This window comes from Jaculus jaculus, chromosome 6 (genome assembly GCF_020740685.1).
Source record: "Jaculus jaculus isolate mJacJac1 chromosome 6, mJacJac1.mat.Y.cur, whole genome shotgun sequence".
NCBI classification, from domain to species: Eukaryota; Metazoa; Chordata; class Mammalia; order Rodentia; family Dipodidae; genus Jaculus; species Jaculus jaculus.
In genome coordinates, this window is record NC_059107.1 from 31,385,404 (window position 1) to 31,404,574 (window position 19,171).

General features: G+C 43.6%; 1 protein-coding gene across 1 annotated transcript in view; it reads left to right on the forward strand.

The window, feature by feature from the left end:
• The first annotated feature begins 397 nt into the window (after positions 1 to 397).
• Positions 398 to 19,171, forward strand: part of Faf2 (Fas associated factor family member 2) — a 65,485-nt gene continuing 46,711 nt past the window's right edge. The window contains exon 1 of the mRNA XM_045152744.1: positions 398 to 515. Coding sequence (XP_045008679.1) covers positions 453 to 515 — 63 coding nt within the window. The 5' untranslated portion in view covers positions 398 to 452. The remainder of the gene's footprint in view (positions 516 to 19,171) is intronic.

The following is a 19,171-nucleotide window of genomic DNA, read 5'->3' on the forward strand; positions in this document are numbered from 1 at the left end:
CCACCCTAGCCCAGGATGGCCTGAATTTCATTACGTAGTCTCAAACTGGCCTCAAACTCATGGTGATTCTCCTAACCCTGCCACCTTAGTGCTGGGCTTAAAAGCATATGCCACCATGCCGCACCCCATAAATCTTTTTTTTTTTTTTTTTTTTTTTAAGCCCGGGATGGCCAGGCGCGCACTTGCGAGGTTTGGTCTCTGTTGTCACATCAATAGTTGAAAGAGTTCTTCGGCAGTTTCCGGAGCTGCTCCTCATAGACTCTCGCGTGGCGCCCTCTGGTGGCGCGCTTGCGGAAGGGCATGCGATTTAGCGCTCTCGCTCGCGAGCGCACGCGCGCAGGCGCAGACTCAGTTGCGTGCCGCCGGCCGTTCAGACCGGAAGTGGTTGCAGCCGAGGTCATTTCCGTCGGGTGACGGTGCGGACGGGTCAGGAGCGTAGTGGCGGCGGCAAAATGGCGGCGCCTGAGGAGCGGGATCTAACTCAGGAGCAGACCGAGAAGCTGCTGCAGTTTCAGGTAGCAGCGAGTACTCGGTGCAGCGGAGTTCCCTGCGGGATGGGGAGTGGTCCCCGAGAGGAGCGCAACCTCCTCCGCCTTAGATTGCGGGTGGGGGCCCTCTCTCAGACCGGCAGGCGGGCCCCCTTAAATCCCTCCCTGGATGCCAACCGCCCAGCAGCATCCCTTCCGGGCCCCCCAGACCTTGTGTGGGTACCCAGCCTTCCGGGGCATCTCTTAAGCAGCCCGGCCCTGTGCCCCTCTATCCTCAGCTGCCTTGAGTTGTCCCTTTTGCGGCGCCCGTCCTCCATCCTCCCCTGCCTGGTTAACCGGTCAGATGCTCTCGGCCCAGCGACTGCTGCTCTCCGTACCTGCCGGGTCTCTGGAACACCCGACACCAGCCCGAGCTAGCCCCCACGTTAGGTCTTGAGGTTGGCGGCCGAGGTAGGGAAGGAAGCGCCCGGCGCAGACCCAGGCCTGGCATCTGCCCCAGAGAGGGTGGCAGGACGCCGCGTACCGAAACAATGCAACGTCGCCCACCGATGGCTCCGCGCTGGATTGGTTTTGCCCCTTGGCTTACTCCAGGACTGTTGACTTGTGCTTGTAGAGGTTGACAGCTTGCAGAAGTCGGCGGCTTCCTCTTAGTGGACGCGATTATGTTTAAAGACGTTTGACACTAAGCACATGAACCACCGACGTGGGTAGGGGGATGTGGTTAGGAGCAACCACTGTGGTGAATAGCCACGGCAGTGTTACTGATTTCCTTGGTTTGTTTGTTTATTTTAATTAATTAATTTATTTATTTTTCTCCCCTGAGGGAGAGTCTCACTCTCGCCCCAGGCTCACCTGGAATTCTGTAGTCCCTGGTTGGCCTTGGACTCACAGCGATCCTCATTCCCCCTGCCACCTGACTGCTGGCATTAAAGGCGTACCGGCTCTAATTTCCTTAGCTTTTTTTTTTTTGTTGTTGTTGTTGTTTTGTTTTGATTTTGGTTTTTCGAGGTAGGGTCTCACTATAGCCCAGGCTGACCTGGAATTCACTATGGAGTCTCAGGGTGGCCTCGAACTCATGGCAATCCTCCTACCTGTGCCTCCCGAGTGCTGGGATTTAAGGCGTGTGCCACCATGCCCCGCTAATTTCCTTAGTTCTTTAATGAATGTCTTAAAAATGTCAACTCCCTTTAGGCTCTTCTGGAGGCCACATGACTTTATAGATGTTAAAAGGGCTTTGTGACCAGTAAAGTGCTCTCAACCAGTATTGCTGCTTGAATAATTATTTAACATGGGCTGGAGAGATGGCTTAGCGGTTAAGCGCTTGCCTGTGAAGCCTAAGGACCCCGGTTCGAGGCTCGTTTCCCCAGGTCCCACGTTAGCCAGATGCACAAGGGGGCGCACACGTCTGGAGTTCGTTTGCAGAGGCTGGAAGCCCTGGCGCGCCCATTCTCTCTCTCTCCCTCTGTCTGTCTCTCTCAAATAAAAAAATTTTTTTTAAAAAAAATAATTATTTAACTTAAGTTAGAACTAAAGTTAGTAGTCCGCTTAATTTCTGTATACACAATGTGCTAAACATTGACTCAGGAGTATTTATGAGATTCTTAGGGCTCAGGTGCCGCTAGATAGGCTACTGTTCGTTAAATACTTAGCACGTAAACACTTGGGCTAACGTTTACCACACATCATCTCATTTTTTTTCTTATAATTAACAACTTCCATGATTGTAAACAATATCCCATGGTAATTCCCTCCCTCCCCCCACTTTCCCCTTTGAAACTCCACTCTCTATCATATATCCCCTATCCCTCTCAATCAATCTCTTATTTTGATGTCATCATCTTTTTCTCCTTTTATGATGGTCTTGTGTAGGTAGTGTCAGGCACTGCAAGGCCATGGATATCCAGGCCATTTTGTGTCTGGAGGAGCACATTGTAAAGAGTCCTACCCTTCCTTTGGTTCTTATGCTCTTTCTGCCACCTCTTCCGCAATGGACTCTGAGCCTTGGAAGGAGTGATTGAGATATTTCAGTGCTGAGCACTCCTCTGTCACTTCTTCTCAGGACCATGGTGCCTTCTGAATCATCCCAAGGTCACTGCCATCTGAAAAGAGAAGGTTCTCTAACCAAAAATGAGAGTAGCATTAATATGTGGGTATGGACATTAAGATAAGTGTTTACTGGGCAGTTTGATGAGCATAGTATATACTTTTAGCCAGACAGCAGCAGATGTTACACCCCTAGGGCTCATGACTACCCCTGTTGTAGGTTTTCAGTATCAGGGATGTATTCCCTCCATGGAGTGGGCCTCCAGTCCAATTAGAGGGCAGTTAGTTTCCTCCATAACAGACATGGCACTGTTGTACCCATTGGCTCATTTGGCCTGGTTGGCCAAATTTAAGGCTTGCAGTGTCCCCTGTTGGATATCTTCACTGGTGATTTCTCTCTCTCCCATTGAGCTGCATGCAGCATGACTTTTTCCAGTTTTATGTCAGCTGGTCTACATGGAGGAGGTTTTTAGCTCAGTTCCAGCAGGATTTCTCAGTGATTTTGCAGCCTACATAACACATCATGTCATTTAAAATGACAACCTATGAAGTTCATTCTGAGACAGTGGATATATATATATATATATTTATTTGCAAGGAGAGGGAATGGGCATGTCAGGGCCTCTAGCTGTTGCAAATGAGCTCCAGATGCATGCGCTACTTTGTGCATATGGCTTTAGGTGGGTACTGGAGGAACCTGGTCATTAGGCTTTGCAGGCAGGTGCCTTAACCATTGAGCAATCTCTCTAACCCCTTTTCATGTTTTATTTGAGAGAGAATGTGCACACCAGGGCCTTCAGCCATTGCAAATGAACTCCAGATGCATGGGCCCCCTTGTGCATCTGGCTAATGTGGGTCCTGGGGAATCAAACCGGCATCCTTTGGCTTTGCAGGCAAAGGCCTTTAACTGCTAAGCCATCTCTCCATCCTTCAGTTCCTGGGTTTTTTTTTTTTTTTTTTTTTAATGCTTATTTGCAAGCACAGAGAGATAGGGTCAGAGAAAATGGGCATGCCAGGGTCTCTGACTACTGCAAATGCATCTGCTGCTTTGTGCATCTGCCTCTAGGTGGTTACTGGGGAATTGAACTCTGGTCATTAGGCTTTGCAGGCAAGCACCTTAACCGCTGAGCTATCTCTCCAGCCCTAGTCCCTGTTTTTATTTATTTGAGAGAGAGAATGTGTGTGAGCAAGCATGGGCCTCTTGCTGTAGTAACAAACTCCAGACACATATACCACTTTGTGTGTCTGGCTTTTTGTCAATACAGGGGGTTGAACCCAGACTGGCAGGCTTTGCAAGCAAGCACCTTTAACCACTAAGCCATCAATACTTCCTATTTTATAGATGAAGGATATGAAGCTTAGCAAGTAGCATGTTAACAAGTGTGATGGCCCATGTGGGCTTAAGGCCAGCCTGGGCTGCATAGCAAGACCATGTTTCAGAAAAAACAACAGACAAGAGGAAGTAGTATGTTTATAACATAGCTTGTAGGTAGTAGTGTCAGATTAGTTTTTCAAGGTACAGTCTCACTGTAGCCCAGGCTGATCTGGATTCCCTATGGAGTCTCAGGGTGACCTTGAACTCATGGTGATCCTCCTACCTCTACCTCTGTAGTACTGGGATTAAAGACGTGCACCACCACACCCAGCTTTTTCACTTTTTGTTCATTAGATTTCTTGTAACTTTTTCTTTTTTTATTTTAAGGGATTTTTTTTGGTTTATTTTTATTTATTTATTTGAGAGCGACAGACAGGGAGAGAAAGAGGCAGATAGCGAATGGGCATGCCAGGGCCTCCAGCCAGTCACTGCAAACGAACTCCAGATGCATGCGCCACCTTGTTCATCTGGTTTACATGGGCACTGGGGAATCGAGCCTCAAGCTGGTCCTTAAGCTTCACAGTCAAGCACTTAACCACTAAGCCATCTCTCCAGCACAAATAAAATCATACTTTATTTGTATGATTTTAAAGTATGATTTTATTTGTGCTGGAGAGATGGCTACTTTTTTAAAATCATATTTTATTTGTGCTGGAGAAATGGCTACTTTTTTAAAATCATATTTTATTTGTGTTGGAGAGATGGCTTAATAGTTAAGTGCTTGCCTGTGAAGCCTAAGGTTCCAGGTTCGATTCTCCAGGTCCCACATAAGCCAGACAGATGCACAAGGTGGTGCATGTGTCTGGAGTTCATTTGCAGTGGCTAGAGGCTCTGTTGTGCCCATTCTCTCTCTTTTTCTCTTTCTTGCTCTCCCTTTCTCTGTTTCAAATAAAAATAAATAAAATTTAAAATTAAAAAATATTTTATTGATTTGAGAGAAAGAGGCAGATAGAGCGAATGGGTGATCCAGGGCTTATAGCCACTAAGAACGAACTCCAGATGCATGCACCACCTTGTGTATCTGGCTTTATGTGTGTGCTGGGGAATTGAACCCAGGTCCCTAAACTTTGCATGCAAGTGCCTTAACTACTGAGCCATCTTTCCAGCCTTTCACTGTAATGTTTGAAGTGTTTCCCCATTTTTTTTTTTTCTCAAGGTAGGGTCTTACTGTAGCCCATTCTGACTTGGAGTTTACTATGTAGTTTCAGGGTGGCCTCGAACTCACAGTGATCCTCTTAACCTGGCCTCCTGAGTGATTAAAATCTCGAGGGATTAAAGTCGTGCACCACCACACTTAGCTGTTTTCCCCTTAAATTATGTTGGAAGTGTATAAACAGTAAAACACTATAACATGTGTAGTTGACATTATATGATGTTTCTGCCTTGCAACAGATCTAGAAACAATGGATCATGGGCTGAAAACTTTGAAACTGAGCCCAAGTAAATCTTTCTTTCTTTAAATTCTGACATGGAATTTACTATATAGTTTCAGGGTGGCCTCGAACTCATGGTGATCCTCCTACCTCTGCCTCCTAAGTGCTGAGTGCTGGGATTAAAGGCATGCACCACCATGCCTGGCAAGTCACAAGGATTATAAATTGCAAATGAGATAGGAGAAACAGCTATTGAGTATCTTAAAAGTTAAGCACAGTAACTTGATGAATGAGAACAAACGTTTGAGGGTCTTGACAGATGGCTTAGAGGTTAAGGGGCTTGCCTGTGAAGCCTTAGGATCCAAGTTCAATTTTCCAGTACCCATGTGAGCCAGGTTCACAAATGGCACATTCATCTCGTTGTTAAAGGCCCTGGCATGCCCATTCTCTCTCTCTCTCTGCCTCTTTCTCAAATAAACAAATTTAAGAAAATCCAATAAAAAACGTTTGGGTTTCCAATGTGGAGGTCATCGGTGACTCTGACTAGAGGTTTTGTTGGGATGTTGCAAGGTAGACTTGAAACAAAAAAAGTTGAGTAGAGGCTAGAGCAAGGAGGACACTTCATTGTTTTGTCATTGGGTAGCAATATGAGCTTGCTTGGATACTGTTGAGGAAGATGAGTCAGAGAGAAAATGACACACAGGAAGGAAAGTTGCTGTTTTAATGTCTTTGAGGAGGTAAGAGGGGAGAGGATCAAGCACTTAAGAGGAAGACAGCCCTTACTAAGGAGCCTGCATAAACAAGTCCATAGAAAGAGGAGAAAAGATGCCTATATGAGCTAAGTAAATGTGTTGTATATTCTGCTTGCTTTTCTCTGTGAAGAACAAGGCCTGCATCATAAGGATGTAGGAGGTAGTGTTGAAGGTTTGAGGAGAGAGAAGGTATGGTCATGTGGGACAGGGGAGAATGAATGGCTAACAATGAGTCTGAAGGCCAGACTCCCTCTACTTGAGGTCAGTGGGGAGACCAGTGAGCCTGTTCATTTGTGAAGGCGCACATAAAGAGTAGGCAGAGGTTCAGAAGCTAAAAACACTGTGGGCTACCCTATGGAATATGGCATTAGAGGGGCAAAAGAGTTGGTGTGTGCAAAGCATTAATTAGTATTTGGCAGTAGAAGTCATGATGGGCAGGCAAGGCCCTTGTGACACACATGCTTGTAATCCTAGCACTCGAGAGATGGAGGAGTTGAAGATTTTCCTTGGATACGTAGTAATAGTGATGTCAAGACCAGCCCAGGCTGCATGAGACTATCTCAAAATAAAAACACACACACAAAACCAAAAACAAAACAACAAAAGAAAAGAAAAGCCAGGAGCGGTGATGCACACCTTTAATCCCAGAGCTTGGGAGGCAGAGCTAGGAGGATCACTGTGAGTTTGAGGCCACCCTAGACTACTTAGTAAATTCCAGGTCATTCTGGGCTAGAGTGAGACTCTACCTTAAAACAAAACAAAACAAGGGCTGGAGAGGTGGCTTAGTGGTAAACGATTGCCTGTGAAGCCTAAGGACCCCTGTTTGAAGCTTGGTTCCCCAGGACCCACATTAGCCAGATGCACAAGGTGGCGCATGCATCTGGAATTCATTTATGGTGGCTAAAGGCCCTGCCGTGCCCATTCTCTCTCTCATTTGCTATCTGCCTCTTTCTCTTTGTGTCACTCCCAAATAAATAAATAAAAATAAAAAAATTTAAAAAAAAACAAAAAAAAAAGAAATAGCCAAAAATATGGAGTATAATTTTTACCATTTTATTTTTGGGGGGAGTGGAGTCACATCCAGGGCCTTACATATGTTAGGCAAGTGCTCTACTGTAGTCTCAGGGTGGAATTGAACTCAAGGCGATCCTCCTACCTCTGCCTCCCAAGGGCTGGCAGGTTTTTGTTTTGGTCCACCAATCCCCCTGTTTTTTGTTTTTTTTTTTTAAAGATAGGGTCATGCTAAAAGCTGGCCTTTAACTAGTAACCTTCCTGCTTCAACTTTCCAAGTGCTGGATTGCTGCAGTTACAGACAGGTGCCATGCTACCTGACATCCACATGGTTTGACCTGATTCAGTTTGTGGATGCAGAATGCAGTCTGTATTAGAGCAATCATGCCAATAACAAAATCGCCAAGACACCAGTAAGATTGGAGAGAATGCTAAGCTAACGTTTCAGAGAACTAAAGGAGTGATTTGGAGTAAAAGGAAGGGGTATGAAATGGTACAGGCTGATTACTCTTTGAGTTTATTTGTGTTTTTCGAGGTAGGGTCTTGTTAGTTATTTTTGTTTTTTTTTTCAGAGCCTCATTCTACCCCAGGCAGATCTCCAACTCAAGGCAAACCTACCTCTGCCTCCCAAGTGCTGAGATCAAAGGGTGTGCCACCATGCCTGGCTATAGGTAACTCTTTTGTTTGTTTGTTTTAAGGTAGGGTCTCACTCTAGCCCTGGAACTCACTCTGTAGACACAGGCTGGTCTTGAACCTCTGCCTCCTGAGTGCTGGATTAAAGGTGTGTGCCACCACAGTGACTCTGTTCTTAACTTTTTTGTTGTTGTTGTTTTGAGGTAGGGTCTTGCTCTTACCGCAGGCTGACCTAGAATTTACTATGTAGTCTTAGGCTGGCCTGGAATTCACAGTGATCTTCTTATCTCAGCCTCCTGAATGCTGGGCTTTAAAAGCATGTGCCACCATGCCCAGCTGTTGTTAACTTTTTTATATATATATAGTTTATTTATTTGAGAGAGAGAAAGAGAGAAAGCGTGTGCCCGGGCCATCAGCCACTACAAATGAACTCTTGTTGCATGCGCCCCCTTGCGTATCTGACCTACATGGGTACTAGAGAATCAAACCTGGTTCCTTTGGCTTTGCAGGCAGACGCCTTAACTGCTAAGTCATCTCTCCAGCCCATATGTGATTATTTTAAATAGGGTATTATGTTTTAAAATAATTTGGGGACCACTTCTCTGTCTCTTTGCCACAAACAATACTTTTTTTGGGGGGAGGGGGTTGAGGTAAGGTCTTACTGTGGCTCAGGCTGACCTGGAATTCACTATGTAGTCTCAGGGTGGCCTCGAACTCACAGTGATCCTCCTACCTCTGCCTCCTGAGTGCTAGGACTAAAGGCATGCACCACAAACAATACTTGTTAACCTGCCAAGCCCTGAAAAGACATGGGGAAACCTTAAGTCATTATTACTGACTGAAAGAAGCCAGTGTGAAAGGGGTGTTTTCCAGCTGTGACATTCTGGAAAAAGCAGAACTGTAAAGTATAAGACCAATGGTTGCCAGGGCTGGAGGTCAGGGAGACAGAAGCATGTGTGACATACAGAGGAATTTTAGCAGCAGATGAGCAGTTCTCACACTGTAGTGGTGAATACATAGCACTGTGCATTTCCAAATCCATAGAGTGTTCAACACAAGCAGTGACCCCTAATGTAAACTCTGGACCTTAATAATATTGTATAGTTTGTAGCAAATGTACTGTATTAATACATCGTAATAATTGGGAAAATAGGGTATGGTGTTGGGAATGAACTAATGGACAAACTTTATTTTCTGTTAAAATTTCCTTTTTCAATAAATGTTTTTATTTATTTATTTATAAGAAAGAGAATGGGTGTGCCAGGGCCTGTTGCTGCTACAGATGAACTCTAGATGCATGCACCTATGGGCATCTGGCTTTATGTAGGTACTGGAGAATTGTACACAGATTGGCAGGCAAGCAAGCACCTTTAACCACTGAGCCATCTCCCCAGCCTGTGTTAAATTTTCCTATAAGCCTAAAACTACTCCAAGAAAGAAAACCTATTCATTGCTTTGAGATGCCACCCATATCAATACTGTATATCTCAGAATACATTGGAACTGTTTATCAATTATTACTTTTTTTTTTTTTTTTTTTGGTTGTGTTGTTGTTGCTTAAGGTGGGCAGTAAGATAATCCTAAGAATGGATGAGCAGACTCAGGCTGAAGTGTGTGGTTTACAGATAACAGTTGATTTGTAAATCCTTAAGAATTCTATAATTTTAAGTTTTTAGGCCAGGTGTGGTGGCACACACCTTTAGTCCCAGCACTTGGGAGGCAGATTTAGGAGATAACCATGAGTTCAAGGCCACCTTGAGACTATATAGTGAATTCCAGGTCAGCCTAGGCTAGAGTAGGACCCTACCTTCAAAAGGAAATACAAAACAAAACAAACAAACAAAAAAAGAATTCTATAATTTTAAGTTTTGAGACTAAAGTTAGTTTTTGTGACCTGATACTATCATACTTCTATAAAGACATCCCATGCATGTCAAGTTTTAGAGATAATATTTTAAGGTATTTTGAAACACTATAGTAACAGGTTTTGTCGAGTGAGAGGGGTTGGAGGGTGGAGAAAGAACAGGGAAAGACAGGCTCTTACTTTTAAAAAACTTATCTATTTGAGGGGGGGGGAGGTAGGGAGGGGGAAAATGGGTGCACCAGGGCCTCCAGATGCAAGTGCTTCTTTGTGCATCTGGCTTACATGGGTTCTGGGGAATTGAACCTCGGCCCTTTGGCTTTGCAGGCAAGTGCTTTAACCTCTAAGCCAACTCTCCAGCCCAAGTATTTTTCATGTTAAAAATACCTTCATGTCTCCCTGAATTACCTTCTTCTGTTTATTCTGAGCAGTAAAGTTAGATAAACATCAGATAAAGTTGACTAAGACCAAAGTGATTTGGTTTCGTGGAAATAACTGCCTTCAGTGCAATGATGCTGGAAAAGGAGTTCCATGAAAGGTAAATTTATTGAATCCGCCTCAAAATCTCATCATGGTATTTTAGAGCCTTCTTTTTAAACTTTTTTTTTTAAATTTTATTTATTTATTTGAGAGCGACAGACACAGAGAGAAAGACAGGTAGAGGGAGAGAGAGAGAATGGGCGTGTCAGGGCTTCCAGCCTCTGCAAACGAACTCCAGACGTGTACGCCCCCTTGTGCATCTGGCTAACGTGGGACCTGGGGAACCGAGCCTCGAACTGGGGTCCTTAGGCTTCACAGGCAAGCGCTTAACCGCTACGCCATCTCTCCAGCCCTTTTTTTTTATTTTAATTTGAGAGAGAGGGAGAGAGTGAGAATGGGCCTGTCAGAGCCTCCAGCCACTTCAAAGGAACTCCAGATGTATGTGTCACCTTGTGCATTTGGCTTATGTTGGTCATGGGGAATCAAACCTATGTCCTTTGGCTTTGTAGGCAAGTGCCTTAACTGCTAAGCCATCTCTCTAGGCCTACTTTAAAGCCTTTTAAGCAAATTCATGTTTATCTCATAGCACTTTACAAATGTCTTTGTGGGGTTTTTTTGGTCCCCCCCCCCCCCAGAGATAGGGTCTCACTTTAGCCTAGGCTGACCTAGAATTCACTATGTAGTCTCAGGATGGCCTCCAACTGAAGGCAATCCTCTTACCTCTGCCTTCTGTGTGCTGAGATTAAAAGCATGTGCCACCATGCCTGGCTATCATTTTTATTTTAATTTATTTACAAATGTCTTCTTAATGCATCTTCTTTTTCTTTTCTTGTTTGAGATAGGGTCTTGCTCTAGCCTAGGCTGATCTGCAGTTCACTATGTAATCTCAGGGTTGTCTCAAACTCATGGTGATCCTCTTACCTCTGCCTCCAGAGTGCTGGGATTAAAGGCATATGCCATCATGCCTGGATTTTATTTTATTTTATTTATTATTTTTGTTATTTTTTAAAAATTTTTATTAGCATCTTCCATGATTATAAAAAAATATCCCATGGTAATTCCCTCCCCCCCACTTTCCCCTTTGAAATTCCATTCTCCATCATATTACCTCCACATCTCAATCATTGTACTTATATATATACAATTGAACTTGGTTTTTCATGTTTGCAAGACAAGCACTTTACTAACTAACCTACCTTCTCAGCCCAGACATAAGATTTTACACAGACAGGTCCTATATCCCTTTTTGCATTGACAGCCAGGAGCCACAGAAACATGATTCATGGAGCACTTCTTCTTTTTTTTTTTTTAATTTTCTTTTCTTTTTTATCTTTTCACAATTTTTATTAATATTTTCCATGATTAGAAAAAATATCCCATGGTAATACCCCCCACACACACTTTCCCCTTTGAAATTCCATTCTCCATCACATTACCCCCACATCTCAATCGTTCTACTTACATATATACAATACCAACCTATTAAGTACCCTCCTCCCTTCCTTTCTCTTCCCTTTATATCTCCTTTTTAACTTACTGGCCTCTGCTACTAAGTATTTTCCTTCTCACGCAGAAGCCCAATCATCTGTAGCTAGGATCCACATATGAGGGAGAACATGTGGCGCTTGGCTTTCTGGGCCTGGGTTACCTCACTTAGTATATCCTTTCCAGATCCATCCATTTTTCTGCAAATTTCATAACTTCATTTTTCTTTACTGCTGAGTAGAACTCCATTGTATAAATGTGCCACATCTTCATTATCCATTCATCAGTTGAGGGACATCTAGGCTGGTTCCATTTCCCAGCTATTATAAATTGAGCAGCAATAAACATGGTTGAGCATGTACTTCTAAGGAAATGAGATGAATCCTTCGGATATATGCCTAGGCGTGCTGTAGCTGGGTCATGTGGTAACTCAATTTTTAGCTGTTTGAGGAACCTCCACACTGATTTCCACAATGGCTGGACCAGATTGCATTCCCACTAGCAGTGTAGAAGGGTTCTTTTTCCACATCCCCGCCAACAATTATGATCATTTGTTTTCATGATGGTGCATGCCTGGATTTTAATGAATCTTTCATTTATTTATTTATTTATTTATTTATTTATTTATTTATTTATTTATTTATTTGAGGTAGGGTCTCTATCCCAGGGTGATCTGGAATTCACTATGTAGGTTCAGGTTGGCCTTGAACTCATGGCAGTCCTCCTGTGTCTGCCTCTGCCTCCCAAGTGCTGGGATTAAAGGTGTGCACCATCATGTCTGGCCTTTTTAATTTTTTTTAAATTTTATTTTAGAGAGAGAGAGAATTGGTGCACCAGGGCTTCAGCTACTGCTATAGAATTTCAGAAGCTTTCACCACCTAGTGGGCATATGTGACCTTGTGCTTGCCTCACCTTTGTGCAACTGGCTTATGTCGGGTCTGGACAGTGGAACATGGGTCCTTAGGCATTGTAGGCAAGCACCTTAACCACTAGTGTTCTTCAAAACATCTCCTCTTATATGAAGTTGTAGGCTCATTGTTTTTGAATAATTTTATTTATTTATTTTATTTTTGGAGCAGAGAGAAAGATAATGGGCACATCAACTCCTTTCAGCCACTGTGCATGAACTCCCGATGCGTGTGCCCCTTGTGCACATGTGCAACGTTGCATGCTTGTGTCATGGGCCACATTGGCACATGGGACCAGGAATTCTTAGGCTTTGCAGGCAAGTGCCCTAACCGCTAAGCAATCTCTCCAGTTCTGATTTTATTTTTTATTATTTTGGTAGAGACAGAGAGAGAGGGAATGGGTATGTATGTCAGGGCCTCCAGCCACTGCAGATGAACTCCAGACACTTGTGCTATCTTGTGTATCTGGCTTACATGGGTCCTGGGGAATTGAACCTAGGTCCTTTGGCTTTTCAGGCAAGCGCCTTAACTGCTGAGCCATCTATCCAGCCCCCATTTTTGGTTTCTTGAGGTATGGTTTCACTCTAGCCCAGGCTAACCTGGAATTCACTATGTAGTGTCAGGTTGGCCTCAAACTCACAGTGACCCTCCTACCTCTGCCTCCCGAGTGCTGGGATTAAAGGCATGTGCCACCACGCCCGGCTCAACGGCTAATTTTTTTATTATTATTATTATTTTTAATTTATTTATTTGACAGCAACAGACAGACAGAGGAAGAGAGAGAGAGAGAATGGGCTAATTTTTTTTATTGGCAATTTTTATACTTATAGACAGTAAACTGATAATTCCCTTTCCTCCTCGTTTTTTGAAATGTTTGAGAAAACAAAACCTTTCAAAGCCTTTGTGTCATCAGGGTTCTTCTTCAGTCACCCTCCACTTATTTTAGAGACAGGGACTCATTGAACCTAGAGCTCACCAGTTCAGCTAGACTGGGTAACCAGTAATTCCAGAGGTTCCCTGTTAGTGCCTTTCCATTGCTGGGACTACAGGCTTGTGCCATCAGCTCAGAATCTTATTGCGTATATCTTAAAATACGCACCCTCAACAAACCAACTGAACTTTGGAGTACTTAGATCCCCACTAAGATTTCACACCAACTCTCTGGGTGTTTGATCTTAGAAACACTTGATATGTGGAAAGAGACTCTTAGGAAACAAGATGATTATACCTTGGTTTCCCAGTCTATCCAAATAGTTCATTAAGACATCTGGTTAAACTACTGAACACCACCCACTGTGATTCCATACTTGAATTATACTTGCACAAGAGAATGATCAGGATCACAGTATTTCAAAAGCTCGTTGCCTCATGATTGGCATCTCCTGTTGACTTGAGAGAGGAGAATTTAGAATAAGGCTGGATGGAGAAGACTGGGTATAGAATTGTTCATACACACTCCAATCCTCCTGTGCATATAACTTAAGATTGCTTGGGGTTCAGGGGTAATTTTTGACCCAAAGGTAACTACTGTCCATCTGTCTCTAAAGCTGTCATTTACATTGTGGTATAAATTGCTCCATCTAAATGCAGCACTTTCTTGAATCCCTGGGAGTTTATGTCTAGGAAGATAAGGCAGGAGGAAAAGAGCACAGAGCAAGGACCACTTCTCAGGAAGACTGTTCACATGAAGGTACCTGATGGGGGATGCTTGGTGACAGTTGGCAAGTGACCAGAGAGAAGTCAAAGTTACAAAGTTAAACCTTATTTGCATTTATTTATTTATTTTGTTTTGGTTGTTCGTGGGGTCTTAGTCTAGCCCAGGCTGACCTAAAATTCATTATGTAGTATAGTGTCAGGGTGGCGTTGAACTCATGGCAATCCTCCTACCTCTCTCTGCCTCCTGGGTGCTGGGATTAAAGGCATGCGCCACCACGCCCGGCTGTAATTTAAAAAAAAAAATTTTTTTTTAATTTAAGAGAGAGAAAGAGGCAGAGAAAGGGTGCCTCAGGACCTTTAGCCATTACAAATGAGTGCATCTGATTTACATTGATACTGGGGAATTTGCTATGTAATCACAGGGTGGCCTTGAACTCTCAGCAATCCTCCTACCTCCGCTGAGATTAAAGGCATGCGCCACCACGCCCTGTTTGTTTTTTGAGTCAGGGTTTCACTGTAGCCCAGGCTGACCTGGAACACACTCTGAAGTTGAGGCAGGCCTAGAATTCACAGCAATCCTCCTATGTCTGTTTTCCAACTGCTAGGATTAAAGGTGTGTACAAATCCATATTCATTCATTCTCATTCTCTCTTTAATGTATTTATAAGTTAGAGCTGGGCATGGTGGCTCACAGCTTTAATTCTAGCACTCAGGAGACTTAGCTCGAGAGTCAACTGCTGTGAGTTTAAGGCCAGCCTGCAGATGTTGAGTAAGTTCCAGGTCAGCCTGGGCTACGGTGAGACCTTTGCCTCAAAAAGAGAGAGAGAGAGGAAGAGAGAATGTGTGTGTATCCTGCTGAGTTTTAAGAAATTACTATGAGAGGAACTTGAAATCTGACTGAGGTTATTTTCTGTCTTCTTTTCCAGAAATGCATATGTTATGGGTAAGGCAGGTATGAGAGCAAGGCTAATGGAATGTCTCCTGCCAAAATTCTGAACAAAACTGGCATTACAAAACATGTATTGGCACTAACTAGAAACAAGTTAGTTTTGACTGTTGGAACCAGCTTTATCCAGTGTAGATGGGAATATTCCTTATGAAATGCATTTGGAGTATCTATCAAGAACTTTCAAAATGTGCATATTCCTAAAGGAAAAAAAAAAAACTTTCAAACAGAGTGTGTTTTTTTCTTTTCTTTTCTTCTTCCTTTTTTCTCTTGAGACAAATCCTCACTATGTAGCCTAGACTGGCCCTGGATTTGCAATCTACAATCCTAAGTGATCCTGACTAGCCAAAGGCTTTTTTTTTTTTTTTTTTAAAGGGTCTCACTTTAGCCCAGGCTGACCTGGAATTCACTATGCACTTTCAGGATGGCCTCAAACTCACAGTGATCCTCCTACCTCTGCCTCCCCAGTGCTGGGATTAAAGGCGGGTGCCACCATGCTGGCCTTCCACCTTGTTTTTTTGAGACAGTATCTTGTTGAACTTAGAGGTGACAATTCTGTTTGGCTAGGCCAGCTAATCAGCAAGTACTAGGGATCCAAACTCATGTACTCAGGTACTCACGCTTCATGACAAGCGCTTTGCTCATTTAGCCATGTTCCTAATTCTTCTCTAGTAATTTTTTAAAAACTAACTTAAAAGAAAAAAAAAGTTGAGTGAAAACCGACCTAGTTTTAGTTGCAGAGGCAGCTGTTTCCATAGTGTCAAGCAAGTTCAGAGTTCTTATTTGTTTAACCTTGTGCACAAGTCACTAGAAACCAGGCTGCTGGCTAGCATTGAGGTTGCCTGTTTCTGCATAGTGTTTTAAGACCTCTAGACATTGCACATGAACTCCAGATGCATGTGCCACCTTCTGCATCTGGCTTATTTGGGTACTGGAGAGTCAAACCTGAGTCCTTAGGCTTTGCAGGCAAGTGCATTAGCTGCTAAACCAACTATCTCTCCAGCCGTAAAATAAAATATTAAAAAAAAATCTGAAGCCAGGCATGGTAGCACATGCCTTTAATCCCAGCACTTGGGAGGCAGAGGTAGGAGGATCACTGAGTTCGAGGACACCCTGAGACTACATAGTGAATTCTAGGTCAATGTGGGTTAATGCCAAATCTTACCTTGAAAAAACAAAAAAGGACTGGCGAGATGGCTTAGCAGTTAAGACTCTTACCTATGAAGCCTAATGACCTCAATTTCCCAGTACCATGTAAGTCAGATGCACATGCATCTGGAATCTGTTTGCAGTAGCTGGAGGCCGTGGTGTGCCCATTCTCTCTCTCTCTCTCTCTTGCCTTTCTGTCTCTTTCAAATAAAAATAAAATAAAATAAAAACCAGAAAAAAAAACAAAAATAAATAAATAAAAAGGTCGGGCACGTCTCACTCCTCCACACACAATATCTACCATCTCGTCCTTTTGGCTCTGTTGCTGTCTTCACTGTTATCTGTTTCTAAGACACCTCTCTCTTTCCTTAGACTTCTACAGTGTTTCATTGATTTTCTTAATTTGTGTGTATATGAGAGAGAGAGAGAGAGAGAGAGTGTGTGTGTGTGTGTGTGTGTGTGTGTGTGTGTGTGTGTGTGTGTAGGCTCACTAGTGCTTCTTGGTGCCACCAATGAGCACCAGACACATATGCCATATTAATGTGTCTGGTTTATTGGGTGTTTGGGGAATTAAACTCAGGCTGGTAGGCTTTTCAAGCAAGGGCCTTTAATCACTGAGCCATTTCCCCAGCCCCAGGCTTTTTTTTTTTTTTTTTTTTTTTTTTTTGAGGTAGGGTTTCACTCTAGCTCAGGCTGACCTGGAATTCTCAGGATGGCCTTGAACTCAAGGCTATCCTCCCTCTGCCTCCCATGTGCTGGGATTAAAGGTGTGCGCCACCATGCCTGGCTTAAAAAATATTTTTATTTATTTGAGGGGGGTCCAGATAGAAAGAATGGGTATGCCAGGGCATGTGCCGCCTTGTGCTTCTGGCTTAGATGGGTGCTGGGGAATCGAACCTGGGTCCTTTGGCTTTGCAGGCAAGTACCCGTAAAGACAAAGTCTCATGTATCCAGGATCACCTTGAACGCCCCATATCTCTCTTTTCCTAGGTTGGGATTACAAGCTTTTACTACTATCTCTGCTTTTTATTTACTTGTTTTTGACAGAGAAAGAGAATGAGAATGGGAGCTCCAGGGCCTCCAGCCACTGCAAATGAATTCCAGATGCTTGCGCCCCCTTGTACATCTGGCTTACCTGGGTCCTGGGGAATCAAACCTGGGTCCTTTACCTTTGCAGGCAAACTCCTTAATTGCTAAGCCATTCTTCCAGCCCAATTTTAATTTTTATTTATTTATTTTGTTTTCAATCTCTGGTTTTTATGTGGTGCTGGGGATTGGATGCAGCACACTAGGCAAACACTGCCACATGAGCTACACCCCCAGAATAGTGTATATATATATAATTTTATCATTCCCACCAAATTTGGAATTCAGGCTTTGAATTTAGTGCTTCTCAATCTTAGCTGTACATTAATATCAAGTGGAGGGGCTGGAGAGATGGCTCAGCAGTTCAGGGTTGTATGCTTTAAAGCTTGACAGCCTGGGTTCAGTTCCCCAGGACCCACATAAAGACAGATGCACAACATGGTATATGCATGTGGAATTCATTTGCAGCAGCAGGAGGCCCTAGTGCATCCATTCACTCTCAAAAAAAATAACATTTTTTTCTTTTTGGTTTTTAATTTTTTTGTTTATTTATTTGAGAGCGAGAGAGAGAGAGAGAGAGAGAGAGAGGGAGAGGCAGAGAATGGGCATGCCAGGGCCTCCAGCCACTGCAAACAAACTCCAGACGCATGTACCCCCTGTGCACTTGGCTAACTTGGGTCCTGGGGAATGGAGCCTCAAACAGGTCTTTAGGCTTCTCAGGAAAGCACTTAACCACTAAGCCATCTCTCCAGCCCTTTTTGGGTTTTTGAGGTAGGGTCTCATTCTAGCCCAAGCTGACCTAGAATTCACTACGTAGTCTCAAGGTGGCTTCAAACTCATGAAGGTTCCTTCTACCTCTGCCTCCCAAGTGCTGGAATTAAAGGCATGTGCCATCACACCTGGCCAGACTTGTCTCACTTTCAAAATAACTTCATTTTAGAATAGATTTGCATTTATAGGAAATTACAATAATATTATATTTTTATTTTGTTTTTTTGAGGTAGGGTCTCTCTCTAGCCCAGGCTGACCTGGAATTCACTGTGGAGTCTCAGGGTGGCCTCGAACTCATGGTGATCCTCCTACCTCTGTCTCCTGAGTGCTGGAATCAAAGGCATGTGCCACCACCACACCTGGCTTTCATTCCATGTTTTTGACAGCTGTACCAGACAGATTTAGGTTCCCTGAGATAAACTTCCAGACCAGGCACAGTTATTGAGGAAGGGATTTATTGAAGCTTACAGATCCAGGGGAAGTTCCATCCTGGCAGAAGAAGCTGGCCTGCCTTCACAGGCCCAAACAGAGAGAGAAGTACAAGCCTAAAGGTCAAAAGCCACAGCATATTTCAGGAACTCTAGCTAGGCACACTTTGCATATCTTTAGATTGAAATCGGAAACCCACCAGCACACCTTAAGATCCACCAAGTGATTCTGCCTCCAGCCAGGTGGCTAAAGATGCAAACTACAAACAAATAAACAACTGAATATATTGGGGGCCATCTATTCTATTCAAACCACCACAATAGCCTTGATAATCACAAAAGAGCAGGATATTTACCTTTCCTCCCCCATTTATTTAGGCAAGCTTGTACTTTTCTCTGCATTTGTATTTTGTACTTTGGATCATATTCTAGTATTGCTTTACTTTATTGCTCAAAGAGCTTTGGCCACTGGGACCTTTTTCATTAGACTCCTATATTCCCTTGACATACCCATCATTGGGGGGCTTTATGTATGTGTGTGTGGGGGGGTTTGATTTAAGAAGTATAGGAGGAAAGATTTATTTCAGCTTACAGATCCAAGGAGAAGTTCCATCAGTGGTGGAAGAAACTGGCTCCCATTCATAAATCCAAACAGAGACACACCAAACAGCCAGCACAAGACGTGTGTGTGTGTGTGTGTGTGTGTGTGTGTGTGTGTGAGTGTGT